Here is a 19,307-nt window from a genome sequence, read left to right on the forward strand (position 1 = left end):
AGAGAAATCTGTGTCTGTGTCCTGATCACTCACTTGACCGCGCTGACATCGCCTCCTCGCCCGGTATCACTCTGCCAGGTTCTGGTGCTGCATATACTGCTGGATAATGCGTTTGGTGTTTAATGTGCCAAAGTGAGCTGAGCGGCCTCCATGCTTGCCTTGGTATGGCGTCCGCACAGAAAAAAGGCGCGGAACGATTGTCTGCCGTTGCTCTGACGGAGGGAGGGGCGACTGACAACATGGTTTACCGGGTTGGCTTCAGGGAGCTAAAATCAACAAAGGGGGTGGCTTTACATCAAGGAGTATTTCAGGCAGGACTTCACGGAGGGTTCCAATAAGAAATGGTGCACCTAAGTTATTGTTCTCATTGGAACAATGAGGTTAGTCTGGCCTCTGATTGATACATGGCTAGATTTACCTCGCTGCACCTTCTCTGTGAGTGACTGCAGTGTGACCTAGAGGAATGAGTCCCCTAGACAGGGGAGGGGAGGAAGCAAATGAGTACAAAACAAATCTGGTCTATTTCTTATTTTGATCCACTCCATCTATCTTTTACATCTTTGGCTGGCAGCAGACGGTGCAGAAGGACTGCATGCCATCCACATCTCATGGCTGCCCGGCAGAAGATGATGCAATAGGACTGCTAGCAATCCATATCGCCTGCCTGCTCACCATAAGACGGTTCAATAGGACTGACTGCAGGACTAAAGACAATGACCTGGTCGAGTCACTCCAGATTTAGTCCCTGCGCCCATGTCTGCCCAGGCGCTCCTGGCCGACGTGGCCAGGAGCACCTCGGACATGACGAGGACGGCTACCAGTCGTACTGTACCGTCTGCTGCCACAAGGCAAGGGGTTGATGCTGCTGTGTAGCAATGCAGTACCACGTCTGCCAGCACCCAGGAGACATACGGTGACAGTGAGCTGAGCGGGCTCCATGCTTGCCGTGGTATGGCATCTGCACAAGTAACTCAGGAAAAAAGGCGCGAAACGATTGTCTTCCCTTGCTTTCACGGAGGGAGGGAGGGAATGGGGGCCTGACAATATGTACCCAGAACCACCCGTGACAATGTTTTAGCCCCATCAGGCATTGGGATCTCAACCCAGAATTCCAATGGGCAGCGGAGACTGCGGGAACTGTGGGATAGCTACCCACAGTGCAACACTCCGGAAGTCGACGCTAGCCTCGGTACTGTGGAAGCACTCCGCTGAGTTAATGCACTTAATGCACTTAGAGCATTTTCTGTGGGGACACACACATACTCGAATATATAAAACCGATTTCTAAAATAACGACTTCTATAAATTCGACCTGATTTCGTAGTGTAGACATACCCTAAGATTTGTTTAAAAGGAAATGAGAGTTGTTTACAGAGTTAAAGCAGGTAATCATATAGATGCAGAAGAGTTACAGTCTTAAATTTCGAAAGGTAATAGAAGCTTCTATAATAAGCAAGTTCTATATATTCTTTAGAACTAACCCAGGCTAAGCAGCTGGGGATCTCTTGCTTATGCCTTGAAACTTTGCCCCTGGGAGTCCAAGCAGCATACAGATAATCAGTTCCTTCTACATGAGTTTTTTTATCCCCTTCCTGCCATGTGCTCTGAGCTGCAAACTCAGCTAAGGGGAAGTCAAGAGCACAACAGTCTTTTGCCGTCTTTAACATCCCATAATGCTCTGTCTGCTGTTGATGGACCTTTCCTCCCAGGCAGGGTGTAATCCATTTTGTTGCCAACCAGCACTTCACGTAGGTAGAGTCTCTCTCCTGTCTGGTGATTGACAGAGCCACAGAGGCTCACAATGCAACTAGTCAGATATTAACCGAGGCAGCAACTCACAAGTATTCCATAAAGTCTAAACACATTCTTATAACCCTAATGCCTGTTTTAACAATACTAACACAGGTGAGCCAGACTGATTCCAGCTCTGCGTTTGTCCATGTTCAGTTAAGACATGGGGGCTTTTGCAAGAGCTAACACTTTATCTGCCAGTGTCACAGGCAGGATGGGCAGGGATGGTGTCTCTAGCCTCTGTTTGCCAGAAGCTGGTACGGGTGTCAGGGGATGGATCACTTGATGATTACTTGTTCTGTTCATTCCCTCTGGGGGGCCTGGCATTGGCCACTGAGCTAGATGGACCATTGGTCTGATGCAGTGGGATGTTCTTGTGTTCAGTCTCTATCAGGAGTATCTACTCATTTGGACTCACTGGGGAGTCACAGAAAGAAACAAGGTGTGCTGAGGCAAGAAGATCGAGGGATGTGATTGTCCCCTCTATTCGACTTTGGTGAGGGCTCATCTGGAGTACTGTGTCCAGTTTTGGGCCCCACACTACAAGAAGGATGTGAAAAATTGGAAAGCGTCCAGTGGAGGGCAACAAAAATGATTAGGGGACTGGAAACATGACTTCTGAGGAGAGGCTGAGGGAACTGGGATTGTTTAGTCTGCAGAAGAAAAGCATGAGGTGGGGTTTGATAGCTGCTTTCAACTACCTGAAAGGGGGTTCCAAAGAGGATGGATCTAGACTGTTCTCAGTGGTAGCAGATGACAGAACAAGGAGTAATGGTCTCAAGTTGCAGTAGGGAAGGTTTAAGTTGGAGATTAGGAAAACCTTTTTCACTAGGAGGGTGGTGAAACACTGGAATGGGTTACCTAGGGAGGTGATGGAATCTCTTTCCTTTGAGGTTTTTAATGTCAGGCTTGACAAAGCCCTGGCTGGGAGGATTTAGTTGGGGATTGGCCCTGCTTTGAGCAGGGCGTTGGACTAGATGATCTCCTGAGGTCCCTTCCAACCCTGATATTCTATGATTCTATGAAGAAGTCCCAGTCTCAGAGCCCCTGGGGTCACACTTGCCAAAAGCTAAAACAAGGCCTCATCCCATGAAAGGGGGCACTCCCAGAAGAGACTGTACAAAGGCTGGAGCATCAAACAACTTTGTCCCCAAGGCAGCTGTCTCAGGTTTACAATGAGAGGGAGAATCCCCCAAAGTGACTCCTTTGGTTCATAGAATCATAGAACTGGAAGGGACCTTGACAGGTCATCTAGTCCAGTCACCTGCACTCAAGGCAGACTAAGTATTATCTAGACCAGTGCTACCCAAAGTGGTGGTCTGCGGACCGGTGCCAATCTGCGTGCAATTGGGGGAAAAAAAATTGCTGGTCCCCCACATCGGATAGCTTGAGAAGCACTGATCTAGACCATCACTGACAGGTGTTTGACCAGCGTGCTCTTAAAAATCCCCAATGATGGCGATTCCACAACCTCCCTAGGCAATTTATTCCAGTGCTTAACCACTCTGACAGGAAGTTTTTCCTATTGTCCAATTTAAGCCACCCTTGCTGCAATTTAAGGCCATTGCTTCTTGTCCTATCCTCAGAGGTTAATAAGAACAATTTTTCTCCCTCCTCCTTGTAACAACCTTTTATGTACTTGAAAACTGTGATCATGTCCTCTCTGTCTTCTTTTCCCCAGACTGAACAAACCCAATTTTTTTCAATCTTCCCTCTTCGATCATGTTTTCTAGACCTTTAATCACTTTTTGTTGCTCTTTTCTGGACTTTCTCCAATTTGTCCACGTCTTTCCTGAAATGTGGCGCCCAGAACTGGACACAATATTCCAGTTGAGGCCTACTCAGTGTGGAGTAGAGAAGAAGAATTACTTCTCATGTCTTGCTTACAACACTCCTACTAATACATCCCAGAATGATGTTTGCTTTTTTTGTAACACTGTTGACTCATATTTAGCTTGTGGTCCACTATGACCACCAGATCCCTTTCCGCAGTACTCCTTCCAAGGCAGTTATTTCCCATTTTGTATGTGTGCAACTGATTGTTCCTTCCTAAGTGGAGTACTTTGTATTTGTCCTTATTGAATTTCATCCTATTTACTTCAGACCGTTTCTCCAGTTTGTTCAGATCATTTTGAATTTTAATCCTATCCCCCAAAGCACTTGAAACCACTCCGAGCTTGGTATCGTCCGCAAACTTTATAAGTGTAACACACTCTGTTACTGGGAGGGTTTGACCATGTCTCAGGGTTACACCCTGGTGGGAGGGAGCTAGGCCTGAACTGGAATAAGGTCACTCTGTGCTTCACAGTGTGGTAGAAACTAGAATGTCCATTAGCAGGGAAAAATCCAAGGGGAATCGGCTTGTGGAATGGACAAAAGCTCCATCTGAATTCTTTCACATAGATCTTCTTACCCTCGCAGGCTACAGAATAACATCTGCGTTTCACTCCAGATCATCCCATCCTCCCAGGGAGAAGGAAATGGCTGCAATGGAGCTGGCTCAGGTAACGGATTATCAGGGAGCTGGTGGTGGGTTCTGCTTGGAGGGAGAGGAGCAGTAAATGCATAGGAAGTTGGGAGCTGCTAGAGGTGGTGGGAGGCAGGAAATATCTAGGGTGGAGAAAAGGAGGGGACAGGATGTGACAAACCTGCTGAGACTTGTGTAATCTAGGTTGCAATGGGTTGTCACCCCCAGGGTGCAGTCTTGGGGGCTTCTGGGAACCGCTGTGCCCTCTAACCCTCAAGCTGGGCTGGCCCTTCTCACACTGCTTTGCTGGAGATGCAGCCAGCCTCTCTAGGCCCTGTTATCACCCAACACAACAGCAGCTGGCGCCATATACCCAACTAAGCTACCTGAGTGCGTTACCTAAGCCACTCAAGGACAGATAGAAGACAACAGCCAATTTCCCAGCTCCCCAACTTTGCACACCTGCTGTAGTATAAATCCAGAATTATACCATCTTATAGTTCACAGGGATCTGTATAATGTAAGCTCATTAATATAGTTCGCCTTCCCCTGGATATGGGAAAGATATGTAGAACAAGCTTGTGCTAACCAAGCTGAGATTTTCCCCAGACACTTCACTCAAAATACACAGATTAAGATAAAGCATAAAACAAGTTTATTAACTACAGAAAGATAGATCTTAAGTGATAACAAACAGATCAAAGCAGATTACTTAGCAAATAACCAAAAATTCAAACTAAGCCCAACATACTAGATGGATAGAATTTGGATTAGCAATTTCTCACCCTGACTGATGATACAAGCAGTCCATCAAGTTTCAATACACAAGCTAGAAATCCCTTTACCCTGGGACCAGCACTTCCCCCAGTTCAGTCTTTGTTCCTCAGATGTTTCCAGTTCTCTTGTGTGGGGAATGAGGCCAAGAGATGATGTCACACCCAACCTTGTGGCTTTTCCATATGTCAGGAACCCTTTGTTCCAAACTCAATTCCTAGTCCACTTTGTGGAAAAATACAGATACCAAAATGGAGTTCAGTGTCATGTGATCTGGTCACATGACCTAGCATACCCTGCTGAGTCATGGTAGCCATGATTCATAGGCTGGCTGAAACATTCACAGGAAGGCTAAGGTCTTCCATGGTCCATTGTCTTTGTTGATGAGCCATCACCACTGTCTTGCTTCTTCATTGTTGTACCTTAAAGGCTAGTTGTGGGTGTTACCCAGAGTAAGCACATTTGAAATACAGATACAGAGTCAATATCCATAACTTCAGATACAAAGATGATACAGGCACACAAATAGGATAATCCTATTCAGCAAATCGTAACTTTTCCAATAACACTGCACATGACGCATCTTGCACAAAATGCATCATAATTATGTCCGAATCATACTATAATCCTACCACTATGCTGAATATGGGGTGTAGTGTCAGATAGGGCGTAATTTCAAGGCACAGGAGTTGGGAATGGAACTTCCCCTCTTTGTGGAACAGGAAATAACCCTCCAGCCAGGGCTGAAAAAACTTCCCAGATTCCCAGTGCTGGAACCTGAATCTACTGACACTTCATTAGTTACCACCACCCCCAGTCTGTGTGGCAACTGCAACCTTTATCAGTGATGGTTTTCTACAGTAAATCCTCACTTAACGTTGTAGTTATGTTCCTGAAAAATGCAACTTTAAGTGAAATGGTGTTAAACTAATCCAATTTTCCCATAAGATTTAATGTAAATGCCGGGAGTTAGGTTCCAAGGAAATTTTTTTGGGGCAGACAAAAGGCATTATGTACAGCTGTTTGGCAGCGCTTAGGACTTTCTGGGAAGGAGAGGGAGGAGTGGAGACACAGCGCTTCCCCGCTCCTCCCTGTCCCTCTCAGAAAGTCCTAAGTGCCACCAAACAGCTGTTTGGTGGTGGGGGAAGCGCTGGGAAGGATGGGGAGGAGGCGGAGAAGAGGAACTTATGCATTGCTCTCCTGTAAAGTCGCTGCTCTTCCTCGAAATCTTACATGCAGTGCACAGAGCAGGCAGCCAAACGATGGTATAAGGGAGCATTGCACAACTTTAAACGAGCATGTTCCCTAATTGAGCAGCGACGTAACTTTGAAACAACGTTAAGTGGGAGGACGTTAAGTGAGGAGTTACTGTATTCTCTTCTAGGTCATTGATAAGAATGTTAAATAGCAGAGGGCCAAGAACCAATCCTTGCGGGAACCCGCTAGAAATAAATCCATTCGACCATGATTCCCCCTTTACAATCACAGTTTTTAATCTATTTAATGTATGCCGTTTTTATTATGTATCATTCTAGTTTTCTAGTCAAAATATTGTGCTGAACGAAGTCATATACCTTACAGAAGTATATTACATCAATACTATTAGCTGCAACGAAACTTTTTATCTTATCCAATAATGATACCTTTATTAATGGGTACTAATTATATTACCCTCCTTTAATTCTTTATTAATGAAATCCAGTATCGGCTGATCAGACTTGCCCAGTATCGATGTCAGACTAACACTCTTATAATTAGCTGGGTCATCTCTTTTACACTTTTTAAATATTGGCACAGCATTAGCTTTATTCCCAGTCTTCTGGAATTTCCCCAGTGTTCCAAGTCCTAATTTAAAATCAACATTAACAATCCACCATGCTCCTCCACCAGGTCTTTTAAAACTTTTGGATACAAGTTATCTGGACCCGCTGATTTAAACATGTCTAACTTTAATAGCTACTGTTTAACGTCCTCATGAGTTATTGTTGGAATGGAAAGAATGTCGTCGTCAACATCTTATGATATGAGTACATCATCTGCTTTTCTCCAAATCCAGGAGAGAAATATTTATTGAACACTTTTACCTCTTCTGCGTTATTTTTGATAATTCTGCCATTTCCATCTATTTACCACTACCATTGTTAGGATTAATTTTGTACTTTAAAAGCTTCCTTCTTATTTTATTGATTGGTCATTGATTTGCTGATAGCTTCCCTTATCAATTTTCTACAATTCTGACCTAACTTTTATAGATTCATAGATATTAAGGTCAGAAGGGACCATTATGATCATCTAGTCTGACCTCCTGCACAACGCAGGCCACCGAATCTCACCCACTAACTCCTGCAATAAACCTCTCACCTATGTCTGAGCTACCGAAGTCCTCAAATCATGGTTTAAAGACTTCGAGGTGCAGAGAATCTTCCAGCAAGTGACCCGTGCCCCATGCTACAGAGGAAGGTGAAAAACCCACAGGGACTCTTCCAATCTGCCTTGTAGGAAAATTCCTTCCCGACCCCAAATATGGCGATCAGCTGAACCCTGAGCATGTGGGCAAGATTCACCAGCCAGATACCCAGGAAAGAATTCTGTGTAGTAACTCAGATCCCACCACTTTTCTTTACTATTGACATCCCCTTTCTTCCATATATTTTATTTGGAGAGTGTTGGGATTCCTAACAGGGAGCCACCAGCAGTGTCCATAGATAGTCCCATCTCCTATATCAAGCTCTGGCTAGTAGGTATGTGATAAATGTGAAGACCCTGCCTCTGTCTGTCAGCTGGCAGACACAAAGGTTCTTTCTTTCTACCCTCTGATGCCTCCTGGTTGCTGTAAGCAAGGTGGGGTGGGACTGTTAACATGTGCCTCCCAGACCTTCCATTTACCTGGTCCTGCTGTTCCATGAATAGTGGGGCTGTCACTGGGGTAGCAGGTACTGAGTGTTGGACTCTTGCTCTTTCAGGGGCCGGTGACTTTCGAGGAGGTGGCTGTGGATTTCACCAGGGAAGAGGGGGCTCTGCTGGACCCCACTCAGAGATCCCTCTACAGGGATGTCATGCAGGAGAACTATGAGTCAGTGGTCTTGCTGGGTAAGGAGTCCTGTCCCCTCGGTTATTCGAAGCTGTGGGGTCTCTAAAGAACCTGAGTAGTAGTAACTTTATACCTTTATTCATCCTACAAGTTTTGACAAGTTTCCTTGCCCCCTTTTTTGCCTTATCCCCCACTCACTAGTATAATTTTTGGACATGTGCCTTTTTGGTGCCATCAGTCATTTTAAAATTGCATTTAATGTATCCTTATTGGATACATTAATAACTATAGCTTTCATGCCTTCCTCATTTTAAGAAGAAAATATGTTGCCTGTAGAATTCTAAGTTAAGTAAATAGGTGTATGACTCTGTTACGATGCTGGTTCTGGTGGGACCCAACTGAGAGTGCCAATTCAGGACAAATTGCTTAAAGCAGGGCAGTTACAGCCCAAGGCTGGGGTTTTCCCACCTCTAAGGCAAACCAAACCAAACTAGCCAGACAGAAAGGACTTTGGTTTTACCCCACTGGCTAACAACAAGTCACACAAGCAATTTCCTTAGACACTCCAGTTTCCCAGTATTGTGACAGATTTCTGTCAGCAGTCTGTCTGAGCCGTCGGGTGATCAGGCTGAGGCCACAGAATCGTTAAGGGAGGAGATGACGGAACACATCAGGTGTCTAAATTTTTAAACTTTATTGATAAAATTTAAGGTCAGGCTTGACAAAGCCCTGGCTGGGATGATTTAACTGGGAATTGGTCCTGCTTTGAGCAGGGGGTTGGACTAGATGACCTTCTGGGGTCCCTTCCAACCCTGATATTCTATGATTCTATGATAAAATAATAAAATAACAGCGGAGAGTGCTGGAAATGCTTCTATGTTACTCGAAGGAAGGAAGAGTTAGTGCCCCAAGCCCTAACCCACTTTCATACTCACATACGCCCGACCCAAAGCTGGCCAAGCCTGGGTTTAACGTAAGAAGAAGAGTGGGGGAAGGGTGGACAGGAGTGCTGTCCTGGGGCCAGGTCATCCAAGGATTCGCTGTGATCTCCAAGTTGCTCCAGCTCTCAAGAGGGTTTTAAGTCCTGGGCTCCTTGTGCGGGGTGCTTCGTTCAGGGACCTCTGCTCCTGGTGCCCTCTGTGTCAGTCCAAACCAGCTTTCCATGGTGTCTTCAGCTTTCTCAAAACACCCTCGCTCCAGGGATGCAAGGCTCAATGCCCCTTCTTGCTCTCTCGCCGGTATTTTCAATCTCTTCAGTCTTAGACCTTGTTTTCTTCTTTCCTGGCCTCGCTGCCTTGTAGGTCTGTGCAGTTGGGGTTTTCTTTCTCATGGCTGCTTGGGCACATTCACGCCCCTGTCTTTCTTGGCTGTCAGCCAAGTCTTGGCTGTGAGCAGCGTCGTTGGGCTGGGGCCAGTGTCATATCATTGGACTGAGCTTGCTAGCTGCAGTGTTGTGTTAACCCGTTCTCTTCTCTCTTTCTCCTTCCCCCTTTGGCCTCTTGCAGCCTGCAAAAGAATCTTCCACTCCCCACTCACACCTTTGACCATCCCCAAAATGCTTTGCGATGCTTGCAACAGTGTTAGCAACATGCAGTGCTGATCTGCCTTCCCCATGGGAATCCCTGAGGTTGTGACAGTATCACCACCAGAGCCACTCATTGTGGGGATAAATGGTTATGAAAACCAATACCCCAGTAAAAGAAAAAAGGTTCTCTAGATCTCAAAGGGCCAAGCCTCAGACCCAGGTCTATATACAAATCAGATCTTACTCACAAATCATGCTGTTGCCAATCCTTTAGAATCTAAAATCTAAAGATTTATTTATAAAAGGAAAAAGATATAGATGAGAGCAAGAATTGGTTAAATGAAATTAATTACATACATAATAGCAAAGTTCTTAGTTCAGGCTTGTAGCAGTGATGGAATAAACTGCAGGTTAAAATCAAGTCTCGGAGGACATCCACAGCTGGGATGGATCATCAGTCCTTTGTGTAGAGCTTCCATTTGTAGCAAAGTCCCTCCAGAGGTAAGAAGCAGGATTGAAGACAAGATGGAGGAGCTGCAGCAGCTTTTTATAGTCTCTTGCCATGTGGTCATTCTTTCTTTGTCCCAAGACAAGCTGTCCATCACATGGCCTGGAAAAACCTCAAGAGTTCTGTTCATACACCTGTCCCTGCATACCTTGCTGCTTCACAAGGTGTATCTGCCTTCTCTCAACGGGTTAGTTGTAAAGCTGGTGGTCCTTAATGGGCCACCCAGCAGGCTGGGCAGAGCTGACCCCAACTTGTCTGGGGTGTCACCCAGAAGCATAGCATAAGTTTGAAATACAGACAGTATAGAGCCAATATTCATAACTTCAACTACAATTTGATTCACATATATAGACAGTATAAACATAACCAGCAAATCATAATTTTCCCACAGACACCTCACACAACAACCTTTGTACCATATTTTCTGCAAATATATAACAGTGGTTGCAATAGTGATCTGTACAGTTACTGATTCTGTCAATAACATCACAGACTTATGCATAGCTTGTGTGACAGTCAGATGAGCTCCTCTTTTGATAGAAGAATGTATAATGCTGCCATTTGGGACCCCATGGGTGAGGGGAGGAGAAGAGGGGGAGTAGATCATTTTTGGGTGCCAGGACTTGGGGAGGGTGTGTGCAGGATTAGAGCTAAGAAGCAGCAGGGAGGGATGAGGTAGTGAGAGATGGGGAGAACATAAGAACAGCCATACTGGGTCAGCCCAGAGGTCCATGAAGCCCAGTATCCTGTCTTCTGACAGTGGCCAATGGCAGGTGCCCCAAAGGGAATGAACAGACAGGTTATCATCAAGTGATCTATGCCCTGTCACCCAATCCCAGTTTCTGGCAAACAGAGGCTAGGGACACCATTCCTGCCCATCCTGGCTAATAGGGGGGGAACACAAGAAGCTCCCAAGGTGCTGGGAGGTGGTGCCGGCTGAGCGTAATGGGAAGAAGGGGAGGGGAGTGTGGAGAAAGAGCACCCGGGAGGTGGCCTGGGTGCATCAGTGGGAGGGAGGAGAGTTTGGGATCTAGAGCTGTGGGGGATCCCAGACCTTTAACCCCAAATCCTTACCCAAGCCTTGTTGCTTTAGACCCTACACTCCAGTTTTATTTCTGTTCAGTTTCTCTTCATTATACATTTTTTCCTTAAAAACATCTAAGCAAGGAGATTCTGCCACCTCCTAGGTAACCCATTCCAGTGCTTCACCACCCTCCCAGTGAAAACATTTTTCCTAATATCCAACCTAGACCTCCCCCACTGCAACTTGAGACCACTGCTCCTTGTTCTGTCATCTGTTACAACTGAGAACAGTCTAGATCCATCGTCTTTGGAACCCCCTTTCAGGTTGTTGAAAACAGCTATCAAATCCCCCCTCATTCTTCTCTTCAGCAGACTAAACAATCCCAGTTCTTCCTGCTCCCAAAAACATAACGAGTCCATGTATGCTTCCCAGTTCCCTCAGCCTCTCCTCATAAATCATGTGCTCCAGCCCCCTAATAATTTTTGTTGCCCTCTGCTGGACTCTTTCCAATTTTTCCACATCCTTCTTGTAGTGTGGGGCCCAAAACTGGACACAGTACTCCAAATAAGGCCTCACCAATGCCGAACAGAGGGGAACGATCTCATCCCTTGATCTGCTGGCAATGCTCCTACTTATACAGCTCAAAATGCTGTTAGCCTTCTTGGCAACAAGGGCACACTGTTGACTCATCCAGCTTCTTGTTCACTGTAACCCCTACATCCTTTTCCGCAGAACTGCTGCCTAGCCATTCGGTCCCTAGTCTGTAGCACTGCATGGGATTCTTCCGTCCTAAATGCAGGACTCTGCACTTGTCCTTGTTGAACCTCATCAGATTTCTTTTGGCCCAATCCTCTAATTTGTCTGGGTCTCTCTGCATCCTATCCCTGCCTTCCAGCGTATCTACCACTCCTCCCAGTTTACTGTCATCTGCAAACTTGCTGAGGGTGCAATCCACGCCATCTTCCAGATCATTTATGAAGATATTGAACAAAACCGGCCTGAGGACCGACCCTTGGGGCACTCCGCTTGATACCGGCTGCCAACTAGACATGGAGCTATTGATCACTACCCGTTGAGCCCGACAATCTAGCCAGATTTCTATCCATCTTATAGTCCATTCATCCACCCCATACTACTTTAACTTGCTGGCAAGAATACTTTGGGAGCTGTATCGAAAGCTTTGCTAAAGGCAAGGAATAACACGTCCACTGCTTTTCCCCTCATCCACAGAGCCAGTTATCTCGTCATAAAGGCAATTAGATTAGTCAGGCATGACTTGCCCTTGGTGAATGCATGTTGACTGTTCCTGATCACTTTCCTCTCCTCAAAGTGCTTCAAAATTGATTCCTTGAGGACCTGCTCCATGATTTTTCCAGGGACTGAGGTGAGGCTGACTGGCCTGTAGTTCCCCGGATCCTCCTCCTTCCCTTTTTTAAAGATGGGCACTACATTATCCTTTTTCCAGAACCTCCCCTGATCGCCATTAGGTTTCAAAGACCATGGCCAATGGCTCTGCAATCACATCCGCCAACTCCTTTAGCACCGTCCGATGCCGTGCATCCGGTCCCATGGAGTTGCGCTCGTCCAGCTCCTTGCCCCTCCATGCATGTTCCGAGGTAATAAGCAATACTCTGATAATGACATTTTACCTCTAGCATGTATAAAATTGCCCACAAGACATGAGACTAGGTCATAGATCATAAAATCACATCAGAGTCAACAGGAGTGAGCGTTTGGAGAGTGTGTTCTCCCCCACCCACCCATCTTTCCCCCATCTGCAGCAGCTGCAAGCTGTCTTCCCTCCAGGCTCCTTAGATCTTTGAACCTGTTCCTCCCGAGGTTGCGTGGCCCAGTTCTTCTTTCTTACATTCTCCTTTTCCGGAATAATTAGAGGCTGTTGCTCCTGAATTTTATTGTTTAATTACCCAGCCTTCTCCACACACTGGGGGAGTTTAATTGTCCTTCCCATTACACCTTAGTCACTGTGCCTGCCCCATGAGGCATTGCAAACCCTTCCCAAATCACCCTGCGGCCAGGTGCTTGGTGGGATAGCTACCACAATGCACTGCTCTCTTTGCTGTTGCAAGAGCTGCTAATGTGGATGCGCTCCACCCTCACGAGGAGCACAGGGTGGGGACACAACCGCAGTTTAATTTCAGCGCTTTAATAAAAGTGGTATGATTTGTGCAGAAACTTGCCAGTGTAGACGTTCCCGAAGGCAATTCAAAAGTCTCTCACACCACAAGTTCCAACAGTCTGACTGGCTGAATCTTTCAGTCAGGATCCCTCCCCAGTCCAGTGCTGCTTCCTTTGTTCTTTATTCCCCAAAATGTGCTTTTGCGATGTCACAGTTCTGGGGTAGCTAAGCTTTAGACCTGCCTCTATGGTCTGCTTAAGGAATGCCCTCTCAAGTATCAGGCCTCTAGCCAGCCCCTCTCTATGGGTAGGGACCCACATGCCTCTACTTTTTGATCAGGGTTTGAGGATTGCAGCTTGTCCTCCACTGTGTTCACTGGACTAATGTCCAGTTCTTGTGCTTCGCTTTCTCTCCAAGGGCTGTGAGCAGTTGGTGTGTGATAGAGGTAGGAATTTTGGAGATACTTGTAGGATGCCAATACACACCTCAGTTTCCCTCTGTTATTGGTATTGCTATGATTATAAAGAGCAGGAGACATGAGGTGTTTTGTCACGTAACTGTCATGGGGTGATATGAATGGGTCATTAAGGACTGGCTGGGACCAACCTACATCAATGGAATACCCGACAGAGACAAGGGAATAATTTTCACCTGTCCATGGGAGGATTTCCGCTTGGCTGAGTGAAGCATACATGGACTTGTTATGTTTTTGGGAGCAGGAAGAACTGGGCTCGCAGATGCAGGGAGCTCTACTGGAGTGAAGACAAATGGACAGGCACAGTGAAAGGAAACCAAAATGTTTTCTACAGCAGCATGGCTCAAGGGCAGTGGCCAGTATAGACTATATTGTCTTCTTTGCTTCCCAGTGCTAATCTAAGGACTTTCCAATGGTGTGTTTTGGTTGACTAATAAACCCTGCTGTGTTTTATGTCTGCCCAGTGTCACAGCAAAAACTTGACAGGTTTCAGAGTAACAGCCGTGTTAGTCTGTATTCGCAAAAAGAAAAGGAGTACTTGTGGCACCTTAGAGACTAACCAATTTATTTGAGCATGAGCTTTCGTGAGCTACAGCTCACTTCATCGGATGCATGCCGTGGAAACTGCAGCAGACTTTATTTATATACAGAGAATATGAAAAAATACCTCCTCCCACCCCACTGTCCTGCTGGTAATAGCTTATCTAAAGTGATCATCAGGTGGGCCATTTCCAGCACAACCTGAGAAAACCTGGATTTGTGCTGGAAATGGCCCACCTGATGATCACTTTAGATAAGCTATTACCAGCAGGACAGTGGGGTGGGAGGAGGTATTTTTTCATATTCTCTGTGTATAAATAAAGTCTGCTGCAGTTTCCACGGCATGCATCCGATGAAGTGAGCTGTAGCTCACGAAAGCTCATGCTCAAATAAATTGGTTAGTCTCTAAGGTGCCACAAGTACTCCTTTTCTTTTAGCAAAAACTTGCTGAGGTGCATTGAAGCATGCGTGAGGAACAGTCTCTGAACAGCAGTGTGGTTCAGCTGGACCTGCTGGGCAGAGCTCACAGGTTGGAATAGGAGTGTTGAAGCCATAGGCTTAGTCTCAGGTGTTGAAGCTACATGGCCCATCCTTGTGAAAGAGTGGGACGCCTTGGAGGTCTAGTGCACTCAAGGGGCACCTCCCAAGGACTGTTTAAAAGCCAGGGCATTGCACAGGTCCTGTGGATCCATGACAATGTGCCAGAGGTTAACCCTTATGGGGAAAAGATATAAAACAAGAAAATGATCTAAATTCATATTTACCATTGCCCCCTCCTCAGCCCTCATGGGAATCCCTGTTCGGTTCCAAAGTGTATTAGAACCTTCCTTAAAGGCTTACCTCTTAGTTATCAGGTCATGTCAGTTTTGTTAGAGGGCTTTCCCTTCACCCTCCCACTTCCCTGGTTCTTGTCACGTAGACAGGAAGAAGCAAAAGACCAGAAGTCGGGAAGTGCAGATAATGCAATGTTTATTGGGGTTAGTTTCCAAGCAAGCATATTCCGAAGCCTTTCACACTAGTCGAGCTTATCTCTGTATGCTGATAGTCTGTTCCCCAGTGTTCCCTCCCCAGCTCCGACGCTGCAGAGCATTTACCTAGCATCCCCCTTGCCAGCTCTGACGCCGCAGAGCCTTGCCTGTGTCCCTGTTCCCGTTTCACCCCTTAACACACGATTCCAATTTCCCTTCCCCCTCCTGATTGACCCCAGTTTATATAGTAATATTCTCAGCTATATCTTAACCAATCATTTTACTGAAATTTAACAAACCAGTTCTAACATAGTGTAACATAATTCTCTAACCAATTATATCCCACTACCCTAATTAACTTACACCTAGCAACGTTAATTATACAGCTGACAGAAACAATTAGAGAACCAGACTGATTAATAATGTAAAAGTGGTGGCCATAAATATAAAACAATACAGAAATGAGGGTTTCACAACCATTGATAAGTGATTTCTTGCCAGACAGGATGCTATCAAACTAAGTTTTCTTTAATCATCTTAAGATCTGTTTCTTTATCTGGTGGTGATGGGCACTGTCCAGACAGGATCGTCTTCCTAACAGCCCAATACAACCTTATTTCAATGTGACTGGTTTGGGATGTGAGGATGTGACCCTACGCTTCCCAGCTTATGGCTGCCCCTGCTGTTTAGCCAAAGGCCTTAGCCTAACAACAATGCCTCAGACTATCCTAGTGAGAGAAGGCCCATACATAGGCAGAGTGTGATTTTTATTCTTTGTTTTTATACCCCTGTAACTAGCTAAGTGATTAAAAATACAGTAACTCCTCACTTAATGTTGTAGTTATGTTCCTGAAAAATGCAACTTTAAGTGAAACGATGTTAAGCGAATCCAATTTCCCCATAAGAATTAATGTAAATGGGGGGGTTAGGTTCCAGGGAATTTTTTTTTTTTGCCAGACAAAAGGCATTATATACATTTTAAACAATTTTAAACAAGCAATTTAATACAGGTGTAAGTTTTAAACTATTTTAAAGCTATTTTGGGGGGAGGGATAGCTCAGTGGTTTGAGCATTGGCCTGCTAAACCCAGGCTTGTGAGTTCAATCCTTGAGGGCGGCATTTAGGGATCTGGGGCAAAAATTGGGGATTGGTCCTGCTTTAAGCAGGGGGTTGGACTAGATGATCTCCTGAGGTCCCTTCCAACCCTGATATTCTATGATTCTATGAAAACAACAATTTAATATACAATCATCATTGCTAAGTATGAAGCTTGGTTGAGGTGGTGGAGTCAGAGAGTGGAAGAGGGTGGATTGTCCGGCTGCTCTTCTTGCTGTTCTTGCTGAACTTTCTGAACGCGAAAAAACAAATCTAGAGATTGTTTTGCTTTCCTTTTTTTTTCTTGGTAAATTTCTTTATAGCAAGTCATTAGATGATCAACTCCCCTAATCACTTTGGAGCTGCATTTCCTGTCAAGATCATCATCACTCAGGATTTGCAAGCCAGCCTTAACGTGCCTCTTCTCCGCCCACACCACCTCCTGCTTTCGTCCACACTCTGCATCCTCGCTTCGCCCCCTCCCTTCCCTACCTCCTGCCTGTGGCAGTCAGCTGGTTGCGGCATTCAGGAGAGAGGGGGGAGGAGTAAGGACTCGGCTTGCAGGCTCCCCCACCCTCTCCTGCCTCCTGAATGCTGCAAACCAGCTGATTGCTGCAGGCAGGAGGCAGGGAAAGGTGGGGGAGGCTGCGTGCAGACTCCTTACTCCTCCCCCCTCCCTCCTGCCTCCTGAATGCCACAAACCAGCTAATTGCCACAAGCAGGAGGCGGGGGGAGCAGGGGGAAGGCGCTGATCTGCAGGGTCTGCTGGTGGGCAGGAGGTGCTGGGGGGGCGCATAGGAGAGCTGATAGGGGGGCTGCCAGCTGAGGACAAAGCAGGCAGCTAAATAACGTTATAGCGGAGCATTTCACAACTCTAAATGGAGTATGTTCTGTAGTGGAGCAGGGACGTAAGAGTGAAACAACATTAAGCGAGAGGAAGTTAAGTGGGGAGTTACTGTACACCTAAGTTCTTAAAGTATAGGCTTTACAGGCAGGCCTGAATATCTATATTCTAACAGTGCATTATACCCCCATTTTGTGTCTGTCTTGTCTATTTAGATTGTAAATTCTTCAGGGCATTGGCCATCTACTATTCTCTGTTTGTACTTTGCCTAGCACAATGGGGACCCACTGTTAGTTGGTCCTTAGGCACTAAGGTAATGAATATGATTTATAATAATAACAACTCTCCTGCCACTTTGAGCCAAGGAAGATGGCCTTGGGATCTGAGGATGAGGGGAAAGGAGTGGACGTGTTGTTCCTTGACTTTAGCAAAGCTTTTGACACAGTCTCCCACAGTATTCTTGCCAGCAAGTTAAAGAAGTATGGGCTGGATGAATGCACTATAAGGTGGATAAAAAGTTGGCTAGATTGTCAGGCTCAACAGGTAGTGAACAATGGCTCCATGTCTAGTTGGCAGCCGGCATCAAGTGGAGTGCCCCAAGGGTCGGTCCTTGGGCCGGTTTTGTTCAATATCTTCATAAATGATTTGGAGGATGGCGTGGATTGCACCCTCAGTAAGTTTGCAGATGACACTAAACTGGGAGGAGAGGTAGATAAGCTGGAGGGTAGGGATAGGTTACAGAGGGACCTAGACAAATTAAAGGATTGGGCCAAAAGAAATCTGATGAGGTTCAACAAGGACAAGTGCAGAGTCCTGCACTTAGGACTAAAGAATCCCATGCACCACTACAGACTAGGGACCGAATACCTAGGCAGCAGTTCTGCAGAAAAGGACCTAGGGGTTACAGTGGACAAGGAGCTGGATTTGAGTCAACAGTGTGCCCTTGTTGCCAAGAAGGCCAATGGCATTTTGGGATGTATAAGTAGGGGCATTGCCAGGGGATCGAGGGACGTGATCATTCCCCTCTATTCGACGTTGGTGAGGCCTCATCTGGAGTACTGTGTCCAGTTTTGGGCCCCACACTACAAGAAGGATGTGGAAAAATTGGAAAGCTTCCAGCAGAGGGCAACAAAAATGATTAGGGGACTGGAACACATGACTTATGAGGAGAGGCTGAGGGAACTGGGATTGTTTAGTCTGCAGAAGAGAAGAATGAGGGGGGATTTGATAGCTGCTTTCAACTACCTGAAAGGGGGTTCCAAAGAGGATGGATCTAGACTGTTCTCAGTGGTAGCTGATGACAGAACAAGGACTAATGGTCTCAAGTTGCAGTGCGGGAGCTTTAGGTTGGATATTAAGAAAAACTTTTTCACTAGGAGAGTGGTGAAACAGTGGAATGCGTTACCTAGGGAGGTGGTGCAATCTCCTTCCTTAGAAGTTTTTAAGGTCAGGCTTGACAAAGCCCTGGCTGGGATGATTTAGTTGGGGATTGGCCCTGCTTTGAGCAGGGGGTTGGACTTGATGACCTCCTGAGGTCCCTTCCAATCCTGATGTGACTGCTTAAAAATGGGTTGGGATTAAAACCATGGAATAATCTTTGTGACACATATCCCACAAATTCCACTGACCTCCCTTGTTTTCTTTGCCTGGAGTAGGGTTTCCAGTTTCCAAACCTGGTGTGATCTTGCAGCTGGAACGAGGGGAAGATCTGTGGGTCCCAGACCTCCAGGGCTCTGAGCAAAAAGTGCTCCCAAGAGCTGCCTGCTGGTTTAACCAATTCCAGGTGAGGAATTGTTTAAACCAACTCAAAAACTGTTTGGGAATGCAGGAAACATTTGGGATTCCCTACAAAGAGCCTGTGAGCTCTCCAAGTTCAGGATTGTTCCCTGTAGGCGTGGAATCATTATGGCAGATGTCACCTATTCTGACTTACAACTGGCAGCCCGTCCCTCTCCGATCTCGCTTTCCCCGAGTGTTCTGGTGAGATGCGGACCAAAACTGATCCTTTCCTCTCTCTGAGGAAGGGGTTGGGGAAAATCAGCTCCCACAGGTTTGATCTCTCCCACACATATTTTGGTTTGTTTATCCCCTTCTCCATTCCTTTCTCTGAGATTTCCTTTCTTTCTGA

General features: G+C 46.1%; 1 protein-coding gene across 6 annotated transcripts in view; it reads left to right on the top strand.

Annotated features, from left to right (window-relative positions):
• Window positions 1-19,307, top strand: part of LOC311511297 (uncharacterized protein) — a 51,756-nt gene that overhangs the window by 23,191 nt on the left and 9,258 nt on the right. For 2 of the 6 annotated variants that reach the window (XM_084611753.1, XM_084611754.1), the window contains exons 2-3: window positions 4,213-4,295; window positions 7,996-8,122. The exons of 1 other annotated variant lie outside the window; for it this stretch is intronic. In XM_084611753.1, the coding sequence (XP_084467879.1) occupies window positions 4,272-4,295; window positions 7,996-8,122 (151 nt within the window). In that variant the 5' untranslated portion in view covers window positions 4,213-4,271. Of the gene's footprint in view, window positions 1-4,212; window positions 4,296-7,995; window positions 8,123-18,834; window positions 18,963-19,307 lie in introns of all 6 variants that reach the window. 3 more of the 6 variants (XM_084611756.1, XM_084611757.1, XM_084611755.1) reach the window with 2 other exon arrangements.

The sequence above is a fragment of the Lepidochelys olivacea genome, assembly GCF_965140295.1.
Source record: "Lepidochelys olivacea isolate rLepOli2 genome assembly, chromosome: 22".
Taxonomy (NCBI): Eukaryota; Metazoa; Chordata; order Testudines; family Cheloniidae; genus Lepidochelys; species Lepidochelys olivacea.